We start from the raw sequence: 21,572 nt of genomic DNA on the forward strand, positions 1-21,572 counted from the left end.
GCTCAAACCCAGGACCTTCTGCATGTAAAGCAGACATGCTAACCACTACTCTATGGAACCACCCCGAGAATTTTCATTTCTAGTTTTCAACTAATGCTGATGCTGCTGGCCCATAGAAAATTGACCATACTTTGAAAACCACTGACCTGTGGCATCAAACCCTCTTGTCTTTATTCATCTAGTATGTGTCTATCAATAAAGAGTTAATGTTCCTCAGACAGTAAAAATCTATAACCCAGGAACTGCGCTGTATCTCATTATGGAATACAAGTAGTTCTGACATCAAAACTTTTGGTCAGATTAGCAAACACATTCTTTCACTGAAATACCTATACACTCTTTAAACATTTCCTGAGCCCCTGCAACATACTAGACACTGAGCTGTGTGCAGATCTTGCTTTCAAGAAGTCCTCAAAATAGAGCAGAACTTCTGAGTCTCATACATAAAGAAATGATGTATCCATGCTGATTTTTGATTGCAAGATGCCTCTGTATTAATTCTCGGAATGGTTACCCCTTTCTATAAGTGGACGCATTATGGGACACTAGAAGAATCTGGAGTTTCTTGGGAAAAGACTATGGTACTCTCAAAAGAAGGGTGCACACACTTCAGTGTAAACTTAAGAGATTTTTTTCTTGTGTATTTTTAAGTGTTACCAACACATTTTCCCTGGAGGTTCTGGTTATCTTTTACCAGAGAGATTCCACTGTGACAAATCTAATGACAATCTTTAAGATTACTTTACAGTTATAGCCTGAGATAATAATGACATGGAATAATCTTCAATAGCATCACAAGCATAACCCTTGGATCATCACTCAAAACTGATTTACTCCTAAGGACTTTGCTCTGCACATTTGCATTCCCCCATGCCCTTTTGTTGTTTACATTACTTAAATTCTATTGGGAAGAAAGGCCTTGATATTGGATTGCAGAGCCCATGTGAAACATCTAGGCTATTGCATTTGTCAGCTCTCAAGGCAGGTAGAATAATAGAAGTCCATTTGTAAAGCTTTCTATAGCTCACTAGCAAGAATATAAAGTGACAACTTCAACAAAAAAATAAATAAAGAAGAAAGTTCTTACGAAGTTACATTCACTTATAAGGGAGCATCCATAAGACTGGCAGTTGATTCCTCAAAAGAAACTATGCAGGACAGAAGGGCTTGGAAAAAATATTTGACAGCATGAAGACCCAGGATCTACAACCAAGAATACTTTTATCCAGCAAAGCTATCATTTATAATTGAAAGACAGATAAAGAGCTTCCCAGACAAAAATAAGCTAAAGGAATTTATCATCACCAAGCCAGTATTACAGGAAATGTTGGAGGGACTTCTTTTAAGAAGAAAAAAATACAAAAGTCTCACTTTAAAAGATGCAAACAGACTAAAAGGAAGGGGATGGAAAAACATTGCTTTGATGGAGCTAGAAGATATTTAAGTCAGACAGAGAAAGAGAAACACTATGTGATTTCACTTACATGTGGAATCTAAGGAATAAAAAGAACAAGCTAATCAAAAACAGACTCACAAATATAGTGGACAATTTGGTGTCGGACAGATGGGAGGGGGGTTTGGGAGGCTGGGAGAATGGGTGAAGGGCTAAAGAAGTACAAATTAGTAGCTGATGGATGGTCACGGGGATGGGGAGCACGGCATAGGGAATGCAGTTAGCATTAATACATTGGCTAGGTGGAGGGTCAGGGGAGGGAGGGAGCGATTGTGGGGATCGTTTTATGAACTATATAGATGTCTAACCAATGTACTGTATACTTGAAACTAAATTTTAAAATAAAAATTAATTAATTAATTAATTTTTAAAAAAGAAAGGTATACAAATTAGAAATAACGAAAATTGTCTTTATTAGTGGACATGATATGCTCATGCATGTAGAAAATCCTAAGGGATCTAGACAAAAGCTACTAGAAATAATAAGTGAATTTAAAAAGGTAATAGGAAACAAGGACAAAACTCAAAAATCTATTTCTATATTCTAAAGAAAAGCAATTCAAATTTAAACTAAAAAATACCACCAGTTATAACAGAATCAAAAAATATTAAATACTTAGGGACAAAAGTTTTTTTAATGGGCCCAAGTCCCTACAATGGAAACAGCAAAACATTACTGAGAAAAAATAAAGACCTAAATAAATAGAGATATATAACTTATATTCATGGTCAGGAGACTCACTATTGATAAGTGGTCGATTCTCACCAAATTGGTCTATAGATTCTTCATAATATCAATCAAAATCCCAGCAGACTTAACTGTAGAAATTGACAGAATGATTCTAAAATGTTTATGGTAATGTAAAGAACCTAGAATAGCCAAACAACTTGAAAAAGAAGAACAAGGGATCCACACTGCCTGATTTCTAGACAATATAATGCTACAGTAATCAAAAGAGAGGGTTACTGGCATAAAAATAAACATATAGGTCAAATAAACAGAATAAAGAGTGCAGAAAAACACCCATCCATATGTGGTCAATCTATGTTCAATAACAAATAAAATTACTGGATATCCACATGGGAAAAAAGTAAACCTCGATCCTTACCTCACTATTCATAAAAATTAATTTCAACTGGATCATAAACCTAAAAAACTATATAACAACAAAAAAACAAACGATCCAATCAAAAAATGGGTATAGGAAATACAAGTGGCCAATAAATATATGAAAAGATACTCAACATTACTCGCTATTAGAGAAAAGCAAATCAAAACCACAATGAGATACTATCTCACACCTGTTAGAATAGCTATAATCTGCAGAACAAGTAATAACAAATTTTGGAGATGATGCGGAGAAAAAGGAACCCTCACACACTGCTGGTGGAACTGTAAATTGGCACAGCCACTATGGAAAACAGTATAGAGGTTCCTCAAAAAACTAAGAATTGATCTACCATATGATCAGCAATCCCTCTACTGAGTATTTACCCCAAAGACTTGAAAACTCATATCTGAAAAGATATTTGTACACTGATGTTCATAGTAGCACTATTCACAGTGGCCAGGACATAGAACCAACCCAAGTGTCCTATGATAGATGATTGGCTAAAGAAGCTATGGTGCATATATACAATGGAATATTACTCAGCCATAAGAAGAGATGGAATACTGCCATTTGCGACAACCTGGATGGACCTCAAGATAATCATGCTAAGCGAAATAAGACAGAAAAGGCTAAAAATCACGTGATATCAATTACATGTGGGATATAAAATAAACCTAAAAGCAACAAATGAACAGGACAGAGACTCAGGGACATGGACAATGGACTAGTGGTTACCACAGGGTACGGGGTAAGGGAGGAAGGAAGAGGTAGACAAGGTAAAGGGGGTCAAATATAGGAGGGTTGGGAGAGAGTGAAGTGGTTAAAAGGGATCAAATATATGGTAGCTGAAGGAAACTGGACTCTGGGTGGTAATCACACAGTAGAATATAGAGACGTCAAATTATAATGTACACCTGAAAATTATATAATTGTATTAACCAATGTTACCCCAATAAACTTAAAAAAAAAAAACCTACAAATCTTCTAGAAGAAAATATTCACAGTATATATATCTGACACACAGGACTTGTGGCAGGCTGACCCTGCCTGGCCATTTCCTGTTGGAACGAGTTCATTCCTGACTGCCCTTCTCCCACCTTTAGGACTCTCCAGCTCACATCTGTTGATTCATGGTTTGCCAACCAATTAATGTTCTTCCTAATCTTTGTAGCTGTGTAGGAATAACAAGACTGTATAAAACTGCCTATTATGTTAAAATCGGGGCTCAGCCTTTGGGTAGGAATCCACTGAGCCAGTGCCAGCATCAATAAGTGCTGCTTCCTGCTTATAGCATCAGTGTCCCATCTGTCCATTCAAGAATTTTGCAACAGACTTATATCCAGAATATATAAGAACTCCTATAACTCAGTAAAAAGAAGACAAATAACCCAGTTAAAATGAACAAAACATTTGAACAGAAATTTTCAAAAAGGAGACTCACTATATAATTTCATTCTCATGAAACTCTAGGAATGACAAATTTGGGGTTGGGAAATGGGGACTGATTTGGGAAGCAGCAGATGGAAATATTCTATATTTTGACTGTATACACATTTAACAAAACATGTGAAAACATTTTATTGTATCCAAATTATACTTCAATCGAGTTAATTTTTAAATTAAAAAGGTAACATTTTTTACATCTCTGAATACATTTTGACACTGTTGGTCTCACAGAAGCAATGAATATGAAATAAGAAGAGCTACCATTTATTGTGTTTGCTATGAGTCAGAACCAGTGCTCAGCATTTTAACAGGATTTTCTCATTAAATTTTCCCTTAAAACCAATGGCTTAAATTTTATTGCAGGTCCCACTCTACAGATGAGGAAAATAAGACCTTTTTTATAAGTGAAGTGGTTGGCTTGGAAAGTCAGATCCACCTATCTCCAAATCTCCCATGCTCTCAGGACGGTGCCATGCTTTCCTCCAAAGGAAGAAGACATGTGCCCTCTGGGGAGCCCCAAGAGTCATTACAATGAAATGCTCTTAAGATGCCAACAAAGGGGAAAGTTAGTGGATCCGTCCCATGAGCAGACCAGAAACGTAATAATAAACTATTAAGTAGCTTTTCAAGGATCACTAATGTCAACAGACCATCAAGTCTGAACTGATAGAGCAGTAAATGTAATTATTGCAGCAGGAAAATTCCAATTTAAAATACGGATTAATCTCAAAGGTACAAAGGTCTTTGTTATTATTCTTACTCGAGAAGAGAAATTAAATAATTTAAAAAGGGCATACATTTACAGGGAATAAAAAATATACACTATATTCTCACACTTTTTCTTGCTCTATTTACCAGAATGCTTGTGTTCCTACCTCACACTGTTTTACAAGTCTTTTGATTTTTTAGGAACAGAAAGTGTCATATTAAGTAATAGATCCAGCTCCAGAATGTAAAGAAGAAATGGAAAATGACCTAATTAATTCTAGAAAAGCAAATACAGCCCTAATACTAAAACTTCACAAAGACAACACAAAAAACTTTTTTAAAGGGAAGTGGGAGAGGGGAGTACAGAAGAGGAAAGAAGAGAGGAGATGTTAAAATTTTTTCACTGACGAATATGAGTGAAATTAAAAAATAAAATATTAGCAAATAGAATTCAACAAAATATCATCTAAGGTAACCAAAAAAAATTAAACAGAAAAAGTAAGAATGGCCTGGTCATGAGAAATTTTTTAACATAAAATGCTATAATAAAAAGCTAAACAAAAATATCCATAAGATAATTACCCATTTAATCATTTGTCCCAACTTGTAATCTATATTTTTATCCTGGTATATGAATACTTGGAAGTTATTGAAACCTTTTCTTGGAATAAGGAAGAATATCAATTTATACAAAGGATTAAATACACATTCATAAAATCATTAAATCAATAAATAAAACTCCCTTGATGCCAAAAAGGCATTTGATGAAATTAACCACCATTCCTGATTTTGTTACTAGCTTAAAAATAGGACAAAAAAAGAGAAAAAACATTTTGAAGTAAAACAGACACAGGGTCAAATAAAACCACTATTAACCTTGTGTATACAAAGCACAGTGCCTGGCACCCAACAAATAGAAGCTATTTCTATATCAAACTAACAACCAATTTTTTATATCAAACCAACGACCAGTCTTCTTAATAAAGAAATTCTACAGGAATAATATTAAAATCAAGCACAAAACAAGGAAGCTTTCTTTAACCTATATTTCATTTTATTTCATATTATTTCTATGAAAAAATAAGTTATGAATGTAATAAAAGAAAATACAAAATTGTTATTATTTGCAGATGAATGACTACCTTGATATCCAAATAGAGAATTCCAAAAACAAGTAGAACTAAGAAAAGGGTTTAGAAAATAGCCAGATGTAACATAAAGAGTTCTTTAAATCAGTAGCATTCCTATTTAGTAGTTTGGTTAAATAATATAATCTTAAAATATATTTTATCTACGATAGAAATAACAAAAATTAAAAAGGGAAAACTTCCACGAGAAGTATGTATATGATCAAAAAACACGAATCTTTATTTACAGAATAAGATTTAAATAATGGAAATGGGAACATTATTATAAAAATATCAAAACTTCCAAAACTTATATTTGTATTTAAAATTCCAACAGGATTGTGGAGGAGACTTTTAATATTTTAAAATTCATCTGGAAAAGTAAGCAAGCGAGAAGGTCAAATAAAAATGTATAAAAGAGATGTTATTAGTAAGTTACTAAGCTCAACACATTTGAACTCTCAATAACTATATGCTAAATCAACTATAAAATCGTGGTAGTTAAAGTCATGTAATACATAAGTAAATAAATAAAAGGCACGAATAAATAACTCAGAATTAGACCTTGTCTTACTTTTGGTACCAACTTTTGGTACCTAAAATTGAAAGTATGATATTGGAGTCATCATTAATCAGCAGAGAGGGGAAGAATTCTTTAATAAATGATGCTGAGAAAATGAGATAAAATTTTGAAAAACAAACCAACAGAGAAAAACAAACAAACCAACTTCCTTTCTTGTCATAACTAAAATAATCTCCAGATGGATCAAAAAGTTAAGCAGTTAAAACTCACAGCATAGGAATTCCTAAGTTCAAAAGCAATAGGAAGAATTCTGCAAAAACGTCAGTAGTCATACTATCTAAAACTTGAAAACTTCGGAAGTTAAAAAAAAAATCAAAATTAAAAGGCATAACTGAGAAAAACTTAGCTTATGTAGTAAATAAATGATTATTCTTATTACAACTTACAGGTTTCATATATATCACAACTCTGATAGCCTACTAATATAAATTGACAATCTACAAAAGAAAAGACAACTAACAAACAAACATGGGAAAACGTTCCAATAGAAATTTTAAAAATACAAAATGAAACCATAGGAAAGTGCTTTTTTCTCATGCAATTAGCAAGTGCTTTCATGAATAATATTCTATACTGGCACCAGTGTTGTGAACCTGATACTTTTATACAAGATTTCAAACTTTCAGCCTTGTTGAAAATGCAAATGGGCACAACTATTTTGAAAGCAATTTGAAAATATTTTTTGAAGGCCTTAAGTTCATTCATAGCTTTTGACACAATAATTCCATTTTGAAAAAATTATCTTAAATAAATATGGGAAAAGCTTTATGTGCAAAGATATTCATTAACGTAGTATTTCTAATAGCAAAAGTTGGTAGAAAAATCTTAAATATCCAATAATAATGAAAAACTTAAGTAAACTATGACTATACCCGCTCAATGGAATAATAAGCAGATATTTCAAATAATGAATAAAATCATTAAACACATTATCTCTGAGAAGTAAAGATATAAAAAATTTTCATTTTGCACTCAACAAATTTCTTAAAGTTAGAATTTGTTATATACTTCCTGTCATAATGAGAAAAAAGATATGAAGATATTTCCACTTAGAAAAAAAATAGTTGAAATGATAGTTACAAAGATTACAATAAAATATGGAAACATGCTCATTATCCTTGGGAGAAAAAGGATCTGGAGTGCAGTACTTGTAGATGCATATAGTGCATTTGTTTGTTGATGCGCATATGGTGATTGTTTTGCCTGTTTTCCAATTATCTTTATTGAACTCAACAAACATTTGTTGATATTCTAAGTTAAAGGCCCTCAACTAGGACAAAGATGTACAAGGCACTGCCATGTTGTTTATTAATGCACATGAGTTATTTTTATAATATGCAGGACAGTCATTTTCTCCCTGCCAAAGAATTCTCAGAGAAAACAATGTGATGTATCACAAAACAATCTAAGAGTTTATTATTACACAAGTTTTTGTGCTATAGGACTATAATATTTATTTTTCAAACACATATTAGAAAATACTATTAAGATTTAATAATTTTGGTTTACAATGATAACTTCCAAATACCAAACCACTCTATCAAATATGAAAAAAGAGAAATAATGTATTTCCTTTGTTTCTCCCAAAAGGTTACGTTCTTGGTGGGGTATAACCTTGTCCATAGTTGGGACAAAAAAGGGTGACCAGGGAACGAATAGGTAAAAGGTAGCAGCAGAGAAGAATGGTGAAGTCTCTGGAAATAATATGTGGGATTCACTAGAAGAAATATTAGGAGCAATGATGACACAGTTGATATTGTGTCTGCATAGACCCTCCTCCCTGTTGAGCCTTCCCAGGACTATTTCTTCAATGACACATGCCAATAATGTCTGAGTGACATCTCACAACAGGGACATGGCATTCTCGAAGACTCACTAAAGAAAAGAAATATAAAGAAGTCACTTGGAAGCAGCTACTGAAATTGAACAAAGGGCAGCTTCGCTAATAAAAACTATGTCAAACATCACAGATGAATAAACAAATCATAATGAGAATCTATTTTCTGGAGGAAAGCTGGTCTAGAGTCACGTTCAACATCTTAACGACCAGTAATAAAAAGTTACCCCCCTTCTTCAAAAAGAAATCTTCTAATAAGGTAAAAACAGTACAAAAATGCTTAATTGATAAATAAGAAAAGCAAGCACTATGGTAAGTACCACAGGAGGCAAATTTGTGTTTTATAAGTGACAGAAATAGACTTCAAAACTCTAAACAGGATTATTAAAAACATTTAAACAATTTGTGTCAGTTTCATGATTAACTTGCTTTATTACCACATTGCAAGTTGATTAGGGGACTATTATATGTGTTTTTTAACATCGATAAATTTCTAGATATTTAATTTCAGTTAAACATACATTTCTCCAGTACATAATCTAATTAAGGTGGTTAACGGTAAGGAGAATAAGACTATTTCACAAGCAGCCTGGAAAGTGAGGTAGGTCGAAGGCACACCAGAGGTATTCCTGAGCCTCCTTCGGCTACAGGAATGAACAGTATCTTTCCCAGGGTGGGGAAAGATCCTCTCTCTCCAATTCCTCAGGCAGATTTCTGAAAGTAACAGCCTTGCATTTTCTCTGGCTAACATTATAAATAAAACATTAATCATTATTAACCTTGCCTGAAAAAAATAAAAATAAAAGAATACTCTGCTAGATACCAATGCACATTTTTCCAGGCCAAATTCAGAAGTGTATACTCTTGAGTAAAATGCTTTGTTCCTTTTACTGAGATTTTTCTGACTCGGATAAAACCCCTAAAGGATCTACGAGGTTGGAAAATGCCTTGAATATCATGAACGCCATAGTCAAAGACTTAAACGTACCTTGTCTACAGCTGCCAACCCAAACAGTGTCTTGTATTATTACTCATGTGTGTGTATGTCTTAGCTTCTTTGTGAGCAATGCAAGGATGCAAATGTTTAACAACTTCTTTAATTAAAGATTATTTCAACACACAAGTCCCAAAATCCTACGAATTCCAATCCATATGCAGACATTCACTACAAGGCAAAGGATATCACTTAAAAAATACTCACTCCTAAATTACCTTCCCAGCTTTCCATTCATCCAATAAGTGAAACTATCCTCTGATAATCATGGAGAAACACCAGTGATCACTGGGGACTTATACTCAATTTACCTAACAATTTGGACCTTGACGCCGACTAGTTCTATCTATAATTGATAAAGAAATTGCTCGTTATTACAGCCCCTCCAGGTAATATTATTCTTCGCACAGCAAAATCATTAGGCGGTGTCAGACAGGGTTGACATGTCTGAAATTACACTGCACATTTGCCCACTAAAAGTATGTAGTGGTCAACACATTTTTTTTTTCACATCTCTTATTAGGAATGTAAAAAGATGAGCATGCATAAAGAAGTTATAAAGAGTGAGCTCAGTTTTTAATCAGCTTCACCAGCCCACCAAAGAAACAAGATGACTTAAACTCACATAACTTCATTTATGAGCTTTCTTCAGGGCAGCAGAATTCAAATCCCTTGCCTGGAGCAGGAAAAGTTTCACTAACTTCAGTTACCGTTATTTTAACCTCTTCAGAATAGATGACTCAGAAAAGACAAAAACTAAAGTGATAGATTCAGCAGAAAAACATAACTACAAACAGAAGGTTTCTAGTTTAGCAAATAAGAATAATTATTATAATTTACATTAGTATAGTGGTTTATAGTTTACTGTGAACTTTTAAATGTGTTATTCTGTATGTGAGTCTCACAGCAGCCTACTTAAAATAATGTTAGAGAATACTGTAACAATGGACTATCATGCAGCCAACCAAAAGAATGATATTGTAGAGCTAATGGCACTGAGATACAGTCACAATATAATGAGTACAAATTTCTGGTTTCAAAATGAAATAGATTGCTTGGTCTCATTTTCATAAAAAATATATATGCATATATACATATACACAGATACGTACATACATACTTAAAGAATTTGGAAAGCTATCAACCAACTATGGTCTCTGTGTTGTAATTACTACCCTTTCTCGCATTTATTTTATTTTCTGATATATCTACAATGAACATGTATTATATGTATGATTAATAAAAGATAATCATATATGACAAAAGCAGTGGGGTCATCTAATTTTTTAATGAGTTTTTCAGTAAGCTTTAATAATCACAGCTTAATACCAAGGAGAAATGGCATCTTAGTTTGAACTGCTTTTAGAAAAGGCATTTTTGGAAATAGAATTCAATGAGTCTTAAAATCCATAGTTATACGGTCACTAGTTCAGAACAATTCAGCACAAAATATACACTGAGTGATGTCTTAGCCCAAATGCTCTAGGAAGCAGAACTTATGGATTAAAATGCTGATAGCTTATTTGGAAGTTGCAAGCCCAAGATAGTTTAGGTGAGAAGAAAGGGAAAAGAGGCGAGGAAAGACGCAATGCAATGTGATGCAGTACCACCTCCTGACCCCAGACCACCTCACAATGATCTGCAGAGACACAACGGGTCACTCAGCCAGAGTGTTCGCCTAGCACAAGGGACTTCTCGGTAACTGCCTACAAGAAGTAACCACCCCAGAGAAGTCCAGGGGAGAGAAAAATGACAGCTTATTTACCTAGTTCCTTACTATTTCCAGTGTCCCCTGATCAAGGTCCCTCAGAGCCCACCATCTGACCCCTCAGGACCCATTCAGGAGGCCAGGGCCCGTGCCCTCCCTGAGTATCCAAATGCGGAAGTAAAGGGCTGCTGTCATGCTGGTGGGGCTCAGCACTTAGGCTGTGAATGCCAGACAGATCCGGAGCCTCAACTCAGACTCCAGAAAGCAAAGGAACTAGTAAAGGTAGCAGCATCAGGTGGAAGGTGGCTTTTCCAGAAAAAGAAGGTGATTCAAGGACTCTGAGAAGTGATATAAAGGCTTATGTCCGATATAAATGTCTTGCTATATCTTAGAAATAGTTGGCCATTATATTATATCAAATTCCATTACCAGCATTAATAACAACAAAAAAAATCCCCACATCTGTAAACATACAACAGACTGTAAGGGACTCTTTTTACCCATCTGCTTCACTAACAACTGGCAAAACGGTCACATGCACGTGAAGTGGACATACTCAGATTAGTGACTATATGGGTTATACTTATTCCTGGCACGCAAAATATACTTCCTACCCTTTACTCTCCCACTCAGGAAAACACACTAGAACACAAACAGATGTATCTGACATTATTAAAGAAATGATGTTAAATCCATTCTAGTTTTTTAAAATAAGCCATTTACAAACTTCAGTACCTTTAGTTTTAAAAAAAAATTATTTGCAATTTATCTCACAACTGATCACTACACCTTACATGTAGAAATGCCGATTAAAAACCACTATAAGATACCACTTCAAATCCATTAGAATGGCTACTATAAAAATAAAAATAAAATAAAACAGAAAGTAACAAGTGTTGGTGAGGATGTAAAGAAACTGAGACTTTCGTGCATTGCTGGTGGGAATATAAAATGGGGTAGCTGCTGTGGAAGACAGCATGGCAGTTCTTAAAAAAATTAAACATGGAATTACCATATGATTCAGCAATTTCACTTCTAGGTATATACCCAAAAGAACTGAAGGCAGGGACTCAACAAGATATTTGTACACACATGTTCATAGCATCGCTATTCCCAGTAGCTAAAAGGTGGAAGCAACCCAAGTATCCATTGACAGATGAGTAGATAAAATATGATATATACATACAATGGAATATTTTTATGCATGGATCTTTAAACAAAATCTTTCTTTTTTCCAGGTTTATTGAGGTATAATTGACAAATGAAACTATATGTTTTACAACACAGCGTAATGATGTAATATATATACTGTGAAATGATTACCACAATCAAGTTAATTAACACCTCCATCACCTCACCTTTTAATTTTTGTGGTGAGGAAATAGAATATTATATAGCCATAAAAAGGAAAGAAGTTAAGACATATGCGATAACATGAATGAAACTTAAACATAATAATAATTATGTTTAATTATAATGCTAAGTAAAATAAGCTAATCACAAAAGGATAAATGTTGTATTATTCTGTGCTGTTTGCACAACACTGTAGACGTACTTAATGCTACTGAACTATACATTTAAGAATGGTTAAAACTGTAAGTATTATGTATATTCTACCATAATAACAATAATAAAAAAAAATTATGCTAACTAAAAACTACTCTTGAACATAGTAAATAATCAGTTATGCTTATTGATACAAAATATACAAGTGGAGCATCTGCATGGGTACTAGTGTAATAAGTTGCTCGAAATTGCCACAAAACTCTGAAACTATAAAAACTATAAAAACCCATTTTAGGCCTAATTTTTACAAAGTCTAAAATGAAAATAAAAAACAGCCTCCCCAAAAAAACCTGGAAGAAATTATGTGCAATGCTCACAGCCATTAAGAAAATTAATACATCCCTTAATACACAAAGAGGTCTTACAAAGTAATAAAGAAAAAGGACATATATACAAAGGAAGATTACTTGGCCATAAAAAATAATGAAATCTTACCATTTTGCGACAACATGAGTGGATCTAGAGGTTATTATACTAAGTGAAATAAGTCACACAGAGAAAGACAAATACTGCATGATTTCACTTATATGTGGAATCAAAAAACAAAATAAACAAACAAAACAGAAACAAACTCACAGACACAGAGAACAAACTGATGGTTGCCAGATGGGAGGGGAGGTTGGGGGCTGGGTGAAAAAGATGAAGGGATTAAGAACTACAAATTGGTAGTTACAAAATAGTCACAGGGATGAAAAGTACAACATAGGAAATATAGTCAATAACATTGTAATAAAAAAAGAAAAAAACAAACTCAGAAAAATGTGCAAAAATATGAAAAAGCAATTCACAAAACAACTATAAATGTTCAGTAAATATTTTAAAATAAGCTCAACTTCATCAATAGTCAAAAAAAATGCCAATTAAAACAATGTGACAAATTTTTTACCATAGGCTCGACAAAATTTTTTAAATCAATTTATTTTTCATGGAGATAAGTGGGAGTGAAAAATCAACATAATTTTTGTGCACATAAATTGACCTGTATCTATTAAAATTTCAAAATCTACAAATCCTTTGACACCCTCAATTCCACTTATAGAAATTCATCCTAGAAAATACTTGCACATTTGCACAAGGAATTCTTGCAAGAAAGTTTGCTGTAATATTCATATATAGTCAGAGAAATATGAAAACAATCAAAGTGCCCATCAAGAGAAATACGATTAAACAAATTCTTGCTAAAATCATACCATGAAATATTATGCATCTGTTAAAAAGAATGAGGTACGTGTTAAAATGGAAAGATATTTAAAATGTGTTATTAAGAAAAGATACACAAAAATACATAAAGTATAATTTTAAATAAAAACTACCTATGTATATATATACAGTGTGTGTGTATCTCACAATAAACTTGACACATATCAAACTGCAAACCATGGATATCTCTGTGGAACGGAGGCATAAATATGAGTGGAACAGAGTAAGTCATTTATAGACACTATTAGTCAGAAGTCTGTTGGTTGCAAGTGAGAGAAACGTAACTGAAAATCACACAGGGCAAGAAGAAAACATTATAATCCAGAGCGCCTGGCTTCAGACGAGACTGGATCCAAGAACTCATCAGGCTCTGCCATCCTCTCCAAGGCTTGTCACTCCTTAATTTTGTTCTTTGACTAAACCCTTCTCCCAGGGTAGGTGAAGCAGCCCCTGGAAGCCCAGATGCCCATCCTTCCAACTGAGCAACACCAGAAGAGAGAGGCTGTCTTTCCCTTTAGCTGCCACATAGAAGTCTGAGGAGGAAGTGATTGTTCCAGCTCGAGACACATGTTGAATTAGGGTTTGCATTTAGAGGTATGTGACAGTTAACTCAACTAATATCTGTTTCAACACACAGAGTTTTAGGTTTCTATCTCACACCACAATAAGTCCTCAAAGCAGGCAGCTGCTGGCCTCAGTTCACAGGTACAGCAGTTCTCTCAGGCTTCCTTGTGGTCTAAAGGTGGCAACTGCTGCTTGAGCTAACACATCTCTGGGACAGAATGAGAAGAAAGAAGCAGCAGCATCTGAATCAGGAAAGCAAAGGTTTGACCAAAACCCTCAGCAGACTTCTGTTTACTTTTTACTGGCAGAATAGGGTCACATGCCTACCCCTACTGCAAAGGTATCTAGGAAAGTTTAGTATTCCAAACTCCACAGCAAAGGAAAGAAAAGGAAGCAGATGTTGAAATGTTGGTGAGTGCACCAATCTAGATAATATTCTACAAATCCTTCCTTCTGACTAATCAATCCCTATGACCAGCCAGGCCCAGGTCTCAATTTTCATCCCTGTGTCAGAGGAGAGCAGTGCTCTGTGACTACCAACCCCAAGGACCACAGGGAAGAGAAGTATTGCTTCTAAAAACACTGAACTTGCCAAAGAAAGGGTATCAAAAAGCACTGGATAGAAAGCAATAGAGTTACTGCAGTTGATCACAATGATCAATAAAATACTCACACATATACACACATGCACATACACAAAGACACACCAACACGCACATACACAAACATACACACAAACACACATGCACTCAACCCACATGCAGAGATAACAAGTCTGGTAAAAGTTGAAAAGTTAAAACCCATCCAATTAACTGTTTATCTTGTGGGATAGGAGTGCAGAGAACAGGATGACTTTCATTTCTTTATGCAGCTCTGAAAATAGGTGATTTTGGGGGGAGGCTTTTTTTGTTTTTTACAGTATATTTCAACTAACAAAGATATTTTTAAATAATTAATAATAACTTTAAAACTACATTTTACTAAAGGAGGAAATGGGACTAATCCATTTTTTTCATTTGATCTTAGAAATTATTATCATGAAGCAATATTTATTAGGAAGGGTATTGCAGACCAAAAAAACTGAGTAAAGAAAGAATCATGAATAATGAAAACTAATCTCTCCCATTTAATTTTCCCTACATCTGTCTAGATGAAATTACACCTACTAAATATTGACTTTGCTTCTAAGGACCTGAAGGCATGTGACAAACTTCATTTGACATAGATCACTACATTTAACCTTTGGGTAAAGATGGAGCCAGCATATCTCATTCAATGACACAGAAGAAAGTGATGCATAAAGAGGTGAAGTGATGAATCTGGGCTCAATTGTCACATCGTAATTGCCTTATAGATCCCTATGCCACCTATGAAGAGGCGTGGGGGACTGGACTTTTTGTGACTGCTTTATAGCCAGTTTATCCTCTACCCTAACAGAAGGGGTTCTTCACTTAGGGCACTATAAACTTGGATTGGAAAACAATGCCTTCTTTTTGTTTTTTCCACAAACCTCTAACTTAGGTTCCTTCCATTATAATGTAGGGCGCAAACTACAGTAGTATTAGCAGCACCTATGAATTTGTCAGGAATCATGTGAAATCTCAAATAATTTTCCTATCATATCACATTGTTACCGATTCCTTGCTATATCATTTATACACATCACTACTTCAAAATTACAGCAATTATTAGACCTACTATATTATGATAACGGAATTTCAATAAAATTTGTTTTCTTTGTAATCCTATGTATTTCTTGTTATGCATTCAAAAGCATTCTTCTGACTGCCAAAAGAATCCAAGGCACATGCACGTGTGTGCGCACATGCGCACACGCACGCGCACGCACACACACACACACACACACACACACACAAAGAAACACATGCAAGATTAAGAACTTTTGCACAGAGTATCTCAAGCACTAGGGCATATGTAGGAGCCTCCAAACACCTCCCTAAGAGCTTTTCAGGACAAGGAAACACATCTTTGTTCCAGATGTGCCCTGATGTATGACCACAAAACATAAGACCTATTGTCTGGGGTATATGTTTACCACATATTACAGTGTAACCACATGACAAATCAAGTCTCAAATCCCCATTCAGTGCTTTTCTCCTCTCAGGGGTCTTTCAGGAGAACCCTCTATCCAAGAGCATCATCACACATTGCCTGGGTCACACATGAAGCAACTGCCATTTCTCCAACATAATCACAGACAGCGCAGCCAGTACAGTAGTTTATAGTCAACATTCCAAGACACAACCACTAAAACTAGAAGCCACATAAAAAGGTTAAAACCTATCAATGTTTCCTCTTTAACTGCCAAAACACTCCCTAGCTAGAGAGAAAATTAGGAATATTTCTTCCACTACATCAATTAGCTGTCACTTTGGGTGTTTTTCTATGGGCATTGAAGCCAAGCAGAAATGCTTCTGAATTCCAGCTCTTCTATCTACCATGAGTGAACTAAGGCAGATACTTTCCTGAGCTTTGGATTTTTTGACCTGAACAACCTCAAAGCATTGTTCATTCTTTCATGTATGCAGTCATTAATCAACAAATGCCTTTTGAGCACGTGCTATAAGCTATCTCTACCACAATCTTAAGCAGACAATACAGAAATGGAAGGAACTTAGGGAAACTCAATATCAGGATATGTGAATACTCTCAAGACAAAAATCCACAAATCGTTCAGAACAGTGGGCCCATCTTGTTATGTGTCAGAACTCAGTATAAGAGAGATTAGGTTTCCCAGCAGCTCAGGGCAGGTAGGGAGGAAGGGGATCAAGGACACCACAGATGTGCCTGAGAACCAGGTTAGTTCATGGTTGCCTGAAACAGACCCAGCCAGCAATGCACATGGGCTGGGTACAATGGAAAGAACATTGGGGGCTGAAACAAAGGCCCACCAAGAAAGTCTAAGAGAAGATTAGGGGAGGCTACTCAGCACATGGATGGAGAACAACGGCTATAAATCCAGGGTGGAGAAAGATTCCAGAGAGACATGATAACATTTCTGCAGGGCAAAGCAGAGCCTGTGTTGCCTATCCTGAAAGCAGAGGCAGTGTTCTGGCTCTTGGGAGAAGGCTTGGCAAGAACATGACAAGTTAACAGGCACCAGAGCTGACATCCAGAGCAGGTTGCTGATCGCACAGGGATGGAGAGGATGCACATGGCACAGAGAGAATGTTGGAACCCGGTAGTCACTGGAGTGTGAAACTGGGGCTAACAATAAAAGAGAGCCAGGGAGTGGGCAAGTGTATCCAAATCTCAGGTTTAGGAAAATGACCAGTGCTAAGTAGAGAGTGATGTACCTGAGACCACATATGTCCTGCCTCAGTGAGGACTATCTCTGAACCTGGGCCAGGATTGGTTGGATATATAGGGGGCTTCAGGTACACCAGCTTCACAGCGCTAGAAAAGGTGAAGCAGAGGAAGTGAATGATGAGAGGGGCCTGAGCCAACCAATGGTTCATCTTTAAAATGTGGCCAAGAAAAAATGCAGACGAGGCTCCGTCTTCACTTTGCAAGTCCACCTGCTCCCAATCAAGGCCCTTCCTGTCTTGGAAATATCCTAAAACCTAAGTGTCTATTGAATCAAGATTTGCCAAGAAAACACATTACTCTGATAACAGTGAAAACTTTCAGAGAAACTCTATGTTAGCAACTAATAGATGTTGCCTAAGAACACACTGTGAAGAAATTAACATAGCACAGATGAATCCATTTCAAAAAGCAGTTCCTCCTACTAAAAATTAGTACAAAAAATCATGGGAAATAAAATAATTTCGTATATCTAGAATTAAATTGGTGGGGTAAAACGTTTGTAAATCCAGATCATGAGTTTGCACTTAAGGCACTCAGTTTGCAACCCTCCCAAAGAAAACCCAAATACCCTGTCCTGACAAACCAACCATATTTATCATGCAAATTTCTTAACATTTTTATTGTAATCCTTTTACATAACAGGCCCAAATTGGAGATGTCTTTTAAAGTTCTGTGGACTTTATTTTCAAAGAAGGAAATATGTCTAAGTTACAAAAACATGCTTTACTTTGTCATTGGGAAGCACCAGCCCTAAAATGGCATGTCGCTATATTACAAAAGCAGTGGAAAGTAGCAGAAATGAATATATTTGTATAACATTTCAAAGATTATGATAACTTTTAATTTTTTCAAATTTTTCTTTACCATTGTCATATCATCTTTCCAAGAATAAATATATTCAAACACTCTCCTTTCTTTGACTTACTTTGAATTAGAAAATTGAACTGGTCTAGCCTTCGACTGACTGTAGCCTGTATTGATGATATCATAACTAAGCCCAAATGTTATCTGGACACCTCTACTGATCGTTGGGGTTCTCCTTTACAACTCGTCTGCCACTAAGGAGTTGCTCTGACTTTGTTGTCTAAAGAAGGCTCAAAGCACGTTAGAATAAAAATGCTTTAAAAGTTTTGAAAGCCAAAGTTCCTGAAGGTTTTATAACATCTTCCCCTCCTTTCCTGGGACAACTATACTAAATTGAAGTGACTAAGAGGGATCTCTCTGGGGTTATAAAGGATGACTTCACCTGACCATTACACCTGAGAGTCCATGGCAATGACTATTATTTTCCTTTAAAACCACATTTCATCTTATGTCCAGGGAACTATAAACTTCCACAGTCCCCAGGGCTTCCTCCTCCCAACATCAAGTTTGGGCTGAGGCCTAAATTCTATGATCTCACATAAAAATTTCTATTAGTGCTTTTACAAATAAAAATCTTTCCAGTAGAGAACAAGTGAATAGGAGCTGATTGCCCAATCAGTAGCTGTACTTGGCATTAACAAATAATGACTACGAAGTTGCTTTCAAATTTTTAATATATAATCAAGGATGTTAGGTGATCACATCTGTTACATGTTGAATTGTGTCCCACAAAAAGATATGTTGAAGTCCTAACTGCTATGAATATGACCTCATTTGGAAATAGGGTCTTTACAGACATAATCAAGTTAAGATGAGGTTATTAGGGTCAGTCCTAACCCAATATGACTGGTTCTTCATAAAAGGAAAATGCCATGTGAAGACAGAAACACACAGGAGAATGCCATGTGATGACAGCGGCAGAGACTGAAGTGCTGTGGCTGCAAATCAAGGAACACCAAGGATTACCAGCAAGCCACCAAAAGCTAAGATAAGGCAAGGAAGGATTCCCTTACAGATTTCAGAGGAACGTGGCCCTGCTGACACCTTGATTTCAGACTTCCAGACTCCAGAACGGTAACAATAAATTCCTGTTGTTTTGAGTCACCGGTTTGTGGTACCTTCTTATGGCGGCCATAGAAAACTAATACTTCTCTGCTTCTTATTGCTAATTTTCACATTAATGTGAGATTCTTGGACTTTTCCTTGAAAGTACCTCGTTCATTCAACTAGTGTAATTGGAGTGATAAAGAACCAACCTCATAAAAATGCATAGGCTTACTATTTCAATAAGTATAACAAAAAGTCCCTCTTGCCAGATAAAATATAGGATGACTCATTAAATTTGAATTTCAGATAAACAATTAATAATTTTTTAGTTAAGTGTGTTCTATGCATTATTGGGGACGTACTTTACTACAAAACTATTCACCGTTTACCTGAAATTCCACTTTAACTAGGTATCTAATATTTTTATTTGTTAAACCTGGCAGCCCTATATCCCACTGCGTAGATGCAAGGCTTGCTTCTGGAATAGCCCGTAGTTTGCTGTTTGTTGCTAGTCCTTGAGCCAACAAGACAAACTACTATATATTGAATACTATACAGCCTCTTCTTCCTCTTCAGTTTCAAGTTGCTCCAGTTTAATTTGTAGACACTGTTAACAATTATAGATGGATGATGATTGCTGCAGTGAGTTTGCTTTGGGTAAGCACCATGACATCCATACAGCTTTTATAAAATGCTACACAATCAATAAAAAGAAATTAGAACCATCAATTTTATGTGTAAAGATATAATCAGCTTTCAGGAGCATTTTGAATTTCAATGTTGTGACCAACATAAGAATATAGGAAGAACACAAAAGGTTTTTTTTTTCCTCCTCCTCCTCAACACTAAATTAATTATTTCTTGTAAAAATGTAATATATCCCTTTATGGATAATGCTGTTATTAGGAGACTTTGTAATCTGCTACTTCGATCGTATTTCTTATCCTCCCTGGACCTCTGCTCCTTCATCTGTAAAATGAAGGAGGTGGAAGACAATTTCAGGGCCTTTGTCAGGATTCTGGACTTAGCCGCAGGCTTAATCAGCCTTTCTCTGTGTACTCCTATTTGCCTCCCCCCCACAGGTGACCCACCTCTCATCAACGTTCCTCTTCCCTAGGGTTGGGGAATGACTTCCTAAGCAGAACGGAAACCACAAAAGAAACAATTACTAAATTTGACTGACTACATCAAAAGACTCAATGAACAAAATTAAAAGGAAAATGACAAATTTTTTAAAATGTGTATGATACAATATAGAAAAATTTTAATTTTATAAATTATAAAATATAAAAAATATAAAAAATTTAATGCCAAGGAAAATTTGGGCAAAGGACATAATAAGAAATTTATATACTTACACACACAAACACATATACATAAAAAAACAGATAATAAACATATGAAAATATGTTTCATCCATTGATAATTAGAGAAATATAAATTAATGAAGGCAAGCATAATTTTGCCTATCAAATTGATAAAATTCTTTTAGGAAAACAACCCAATATTAGAAATATGTACTCTCATACTCTGCTGACAACTATGTAAGATGATATAATCATTTTAGAAATCAATTTAGTAATTTATATCAAAGGCTGTAAAATCTACATTTTGATTCAGCAATTGCGTTTCTGGAAATTGTGTTCAAATATCTGCCTTTAAGACCTCACTCACTATATCACTATGACATATATGACAGCAATAATTTGAAAACAATCTAACTTTAGGTTTGATCCAATAAATTATGACACAACCATATGACAGAATACTATGTAGCTATTTAAAATCATGTGTAGAAGAGTATTTAATAACACAAAACATGTTCATAATATAGTAAAACCAATCTAAAGCAGCTACCAAGAGTATGATCCCATTGTCCTAAAAGAAAATATGTGTATAAAAATATATAACCCTAGATAAAAGACCACAGGACATATACAAATTAATAATAAACAATTATTTCTGGACAATGGGATTATGAGCTATTTTTTCCTCCCTCCTACTTTCAAAGTTTTCTATAATGATCATGTACT

General features: G+C 35.1%; 1 protein-coding gene across 1 annotated transcript in view; it reads right to left on the reverse strand.

Annotated features, from left to right (window-relative positions):
• RASGEF1B (RasGEF domain family member 1B) overlaps window positions 1-9,555 on the reverse strand; it is a 590,398-nt gene extending 580,843 nt beyond the window's left edge. The window contains exon 1 of the mRNA XM_039845559.1: window positions 9,468-9,555. Coding sequence (XP_039701493.1) covers window positions 9,468-9,494 — 27 coding nt within the window. The 5' untranslated portion in view covers window positions 9,495-9,555. The remainder of the gene's footprint in view (window positions 1-9,467) is intronic.
• Window positions 9,556-21,572: the final 12,017 nt, after the last annotated feature.

The sequence above is a fragment of the Pteropus medius genome, unplaced genomic scaffold (assembly GCF_902729225.1).
Source record: "Pteropus medius unplaced genomic scaffold, Ma_sr-lr_union100, whole genome shotgun sequence".
Lineage (NCBI taxonomy): Eukaryota > Metazoa > Chordata > Mammalia > Chiroptera > Pteropodidae > Pteropus > Pteropus medius.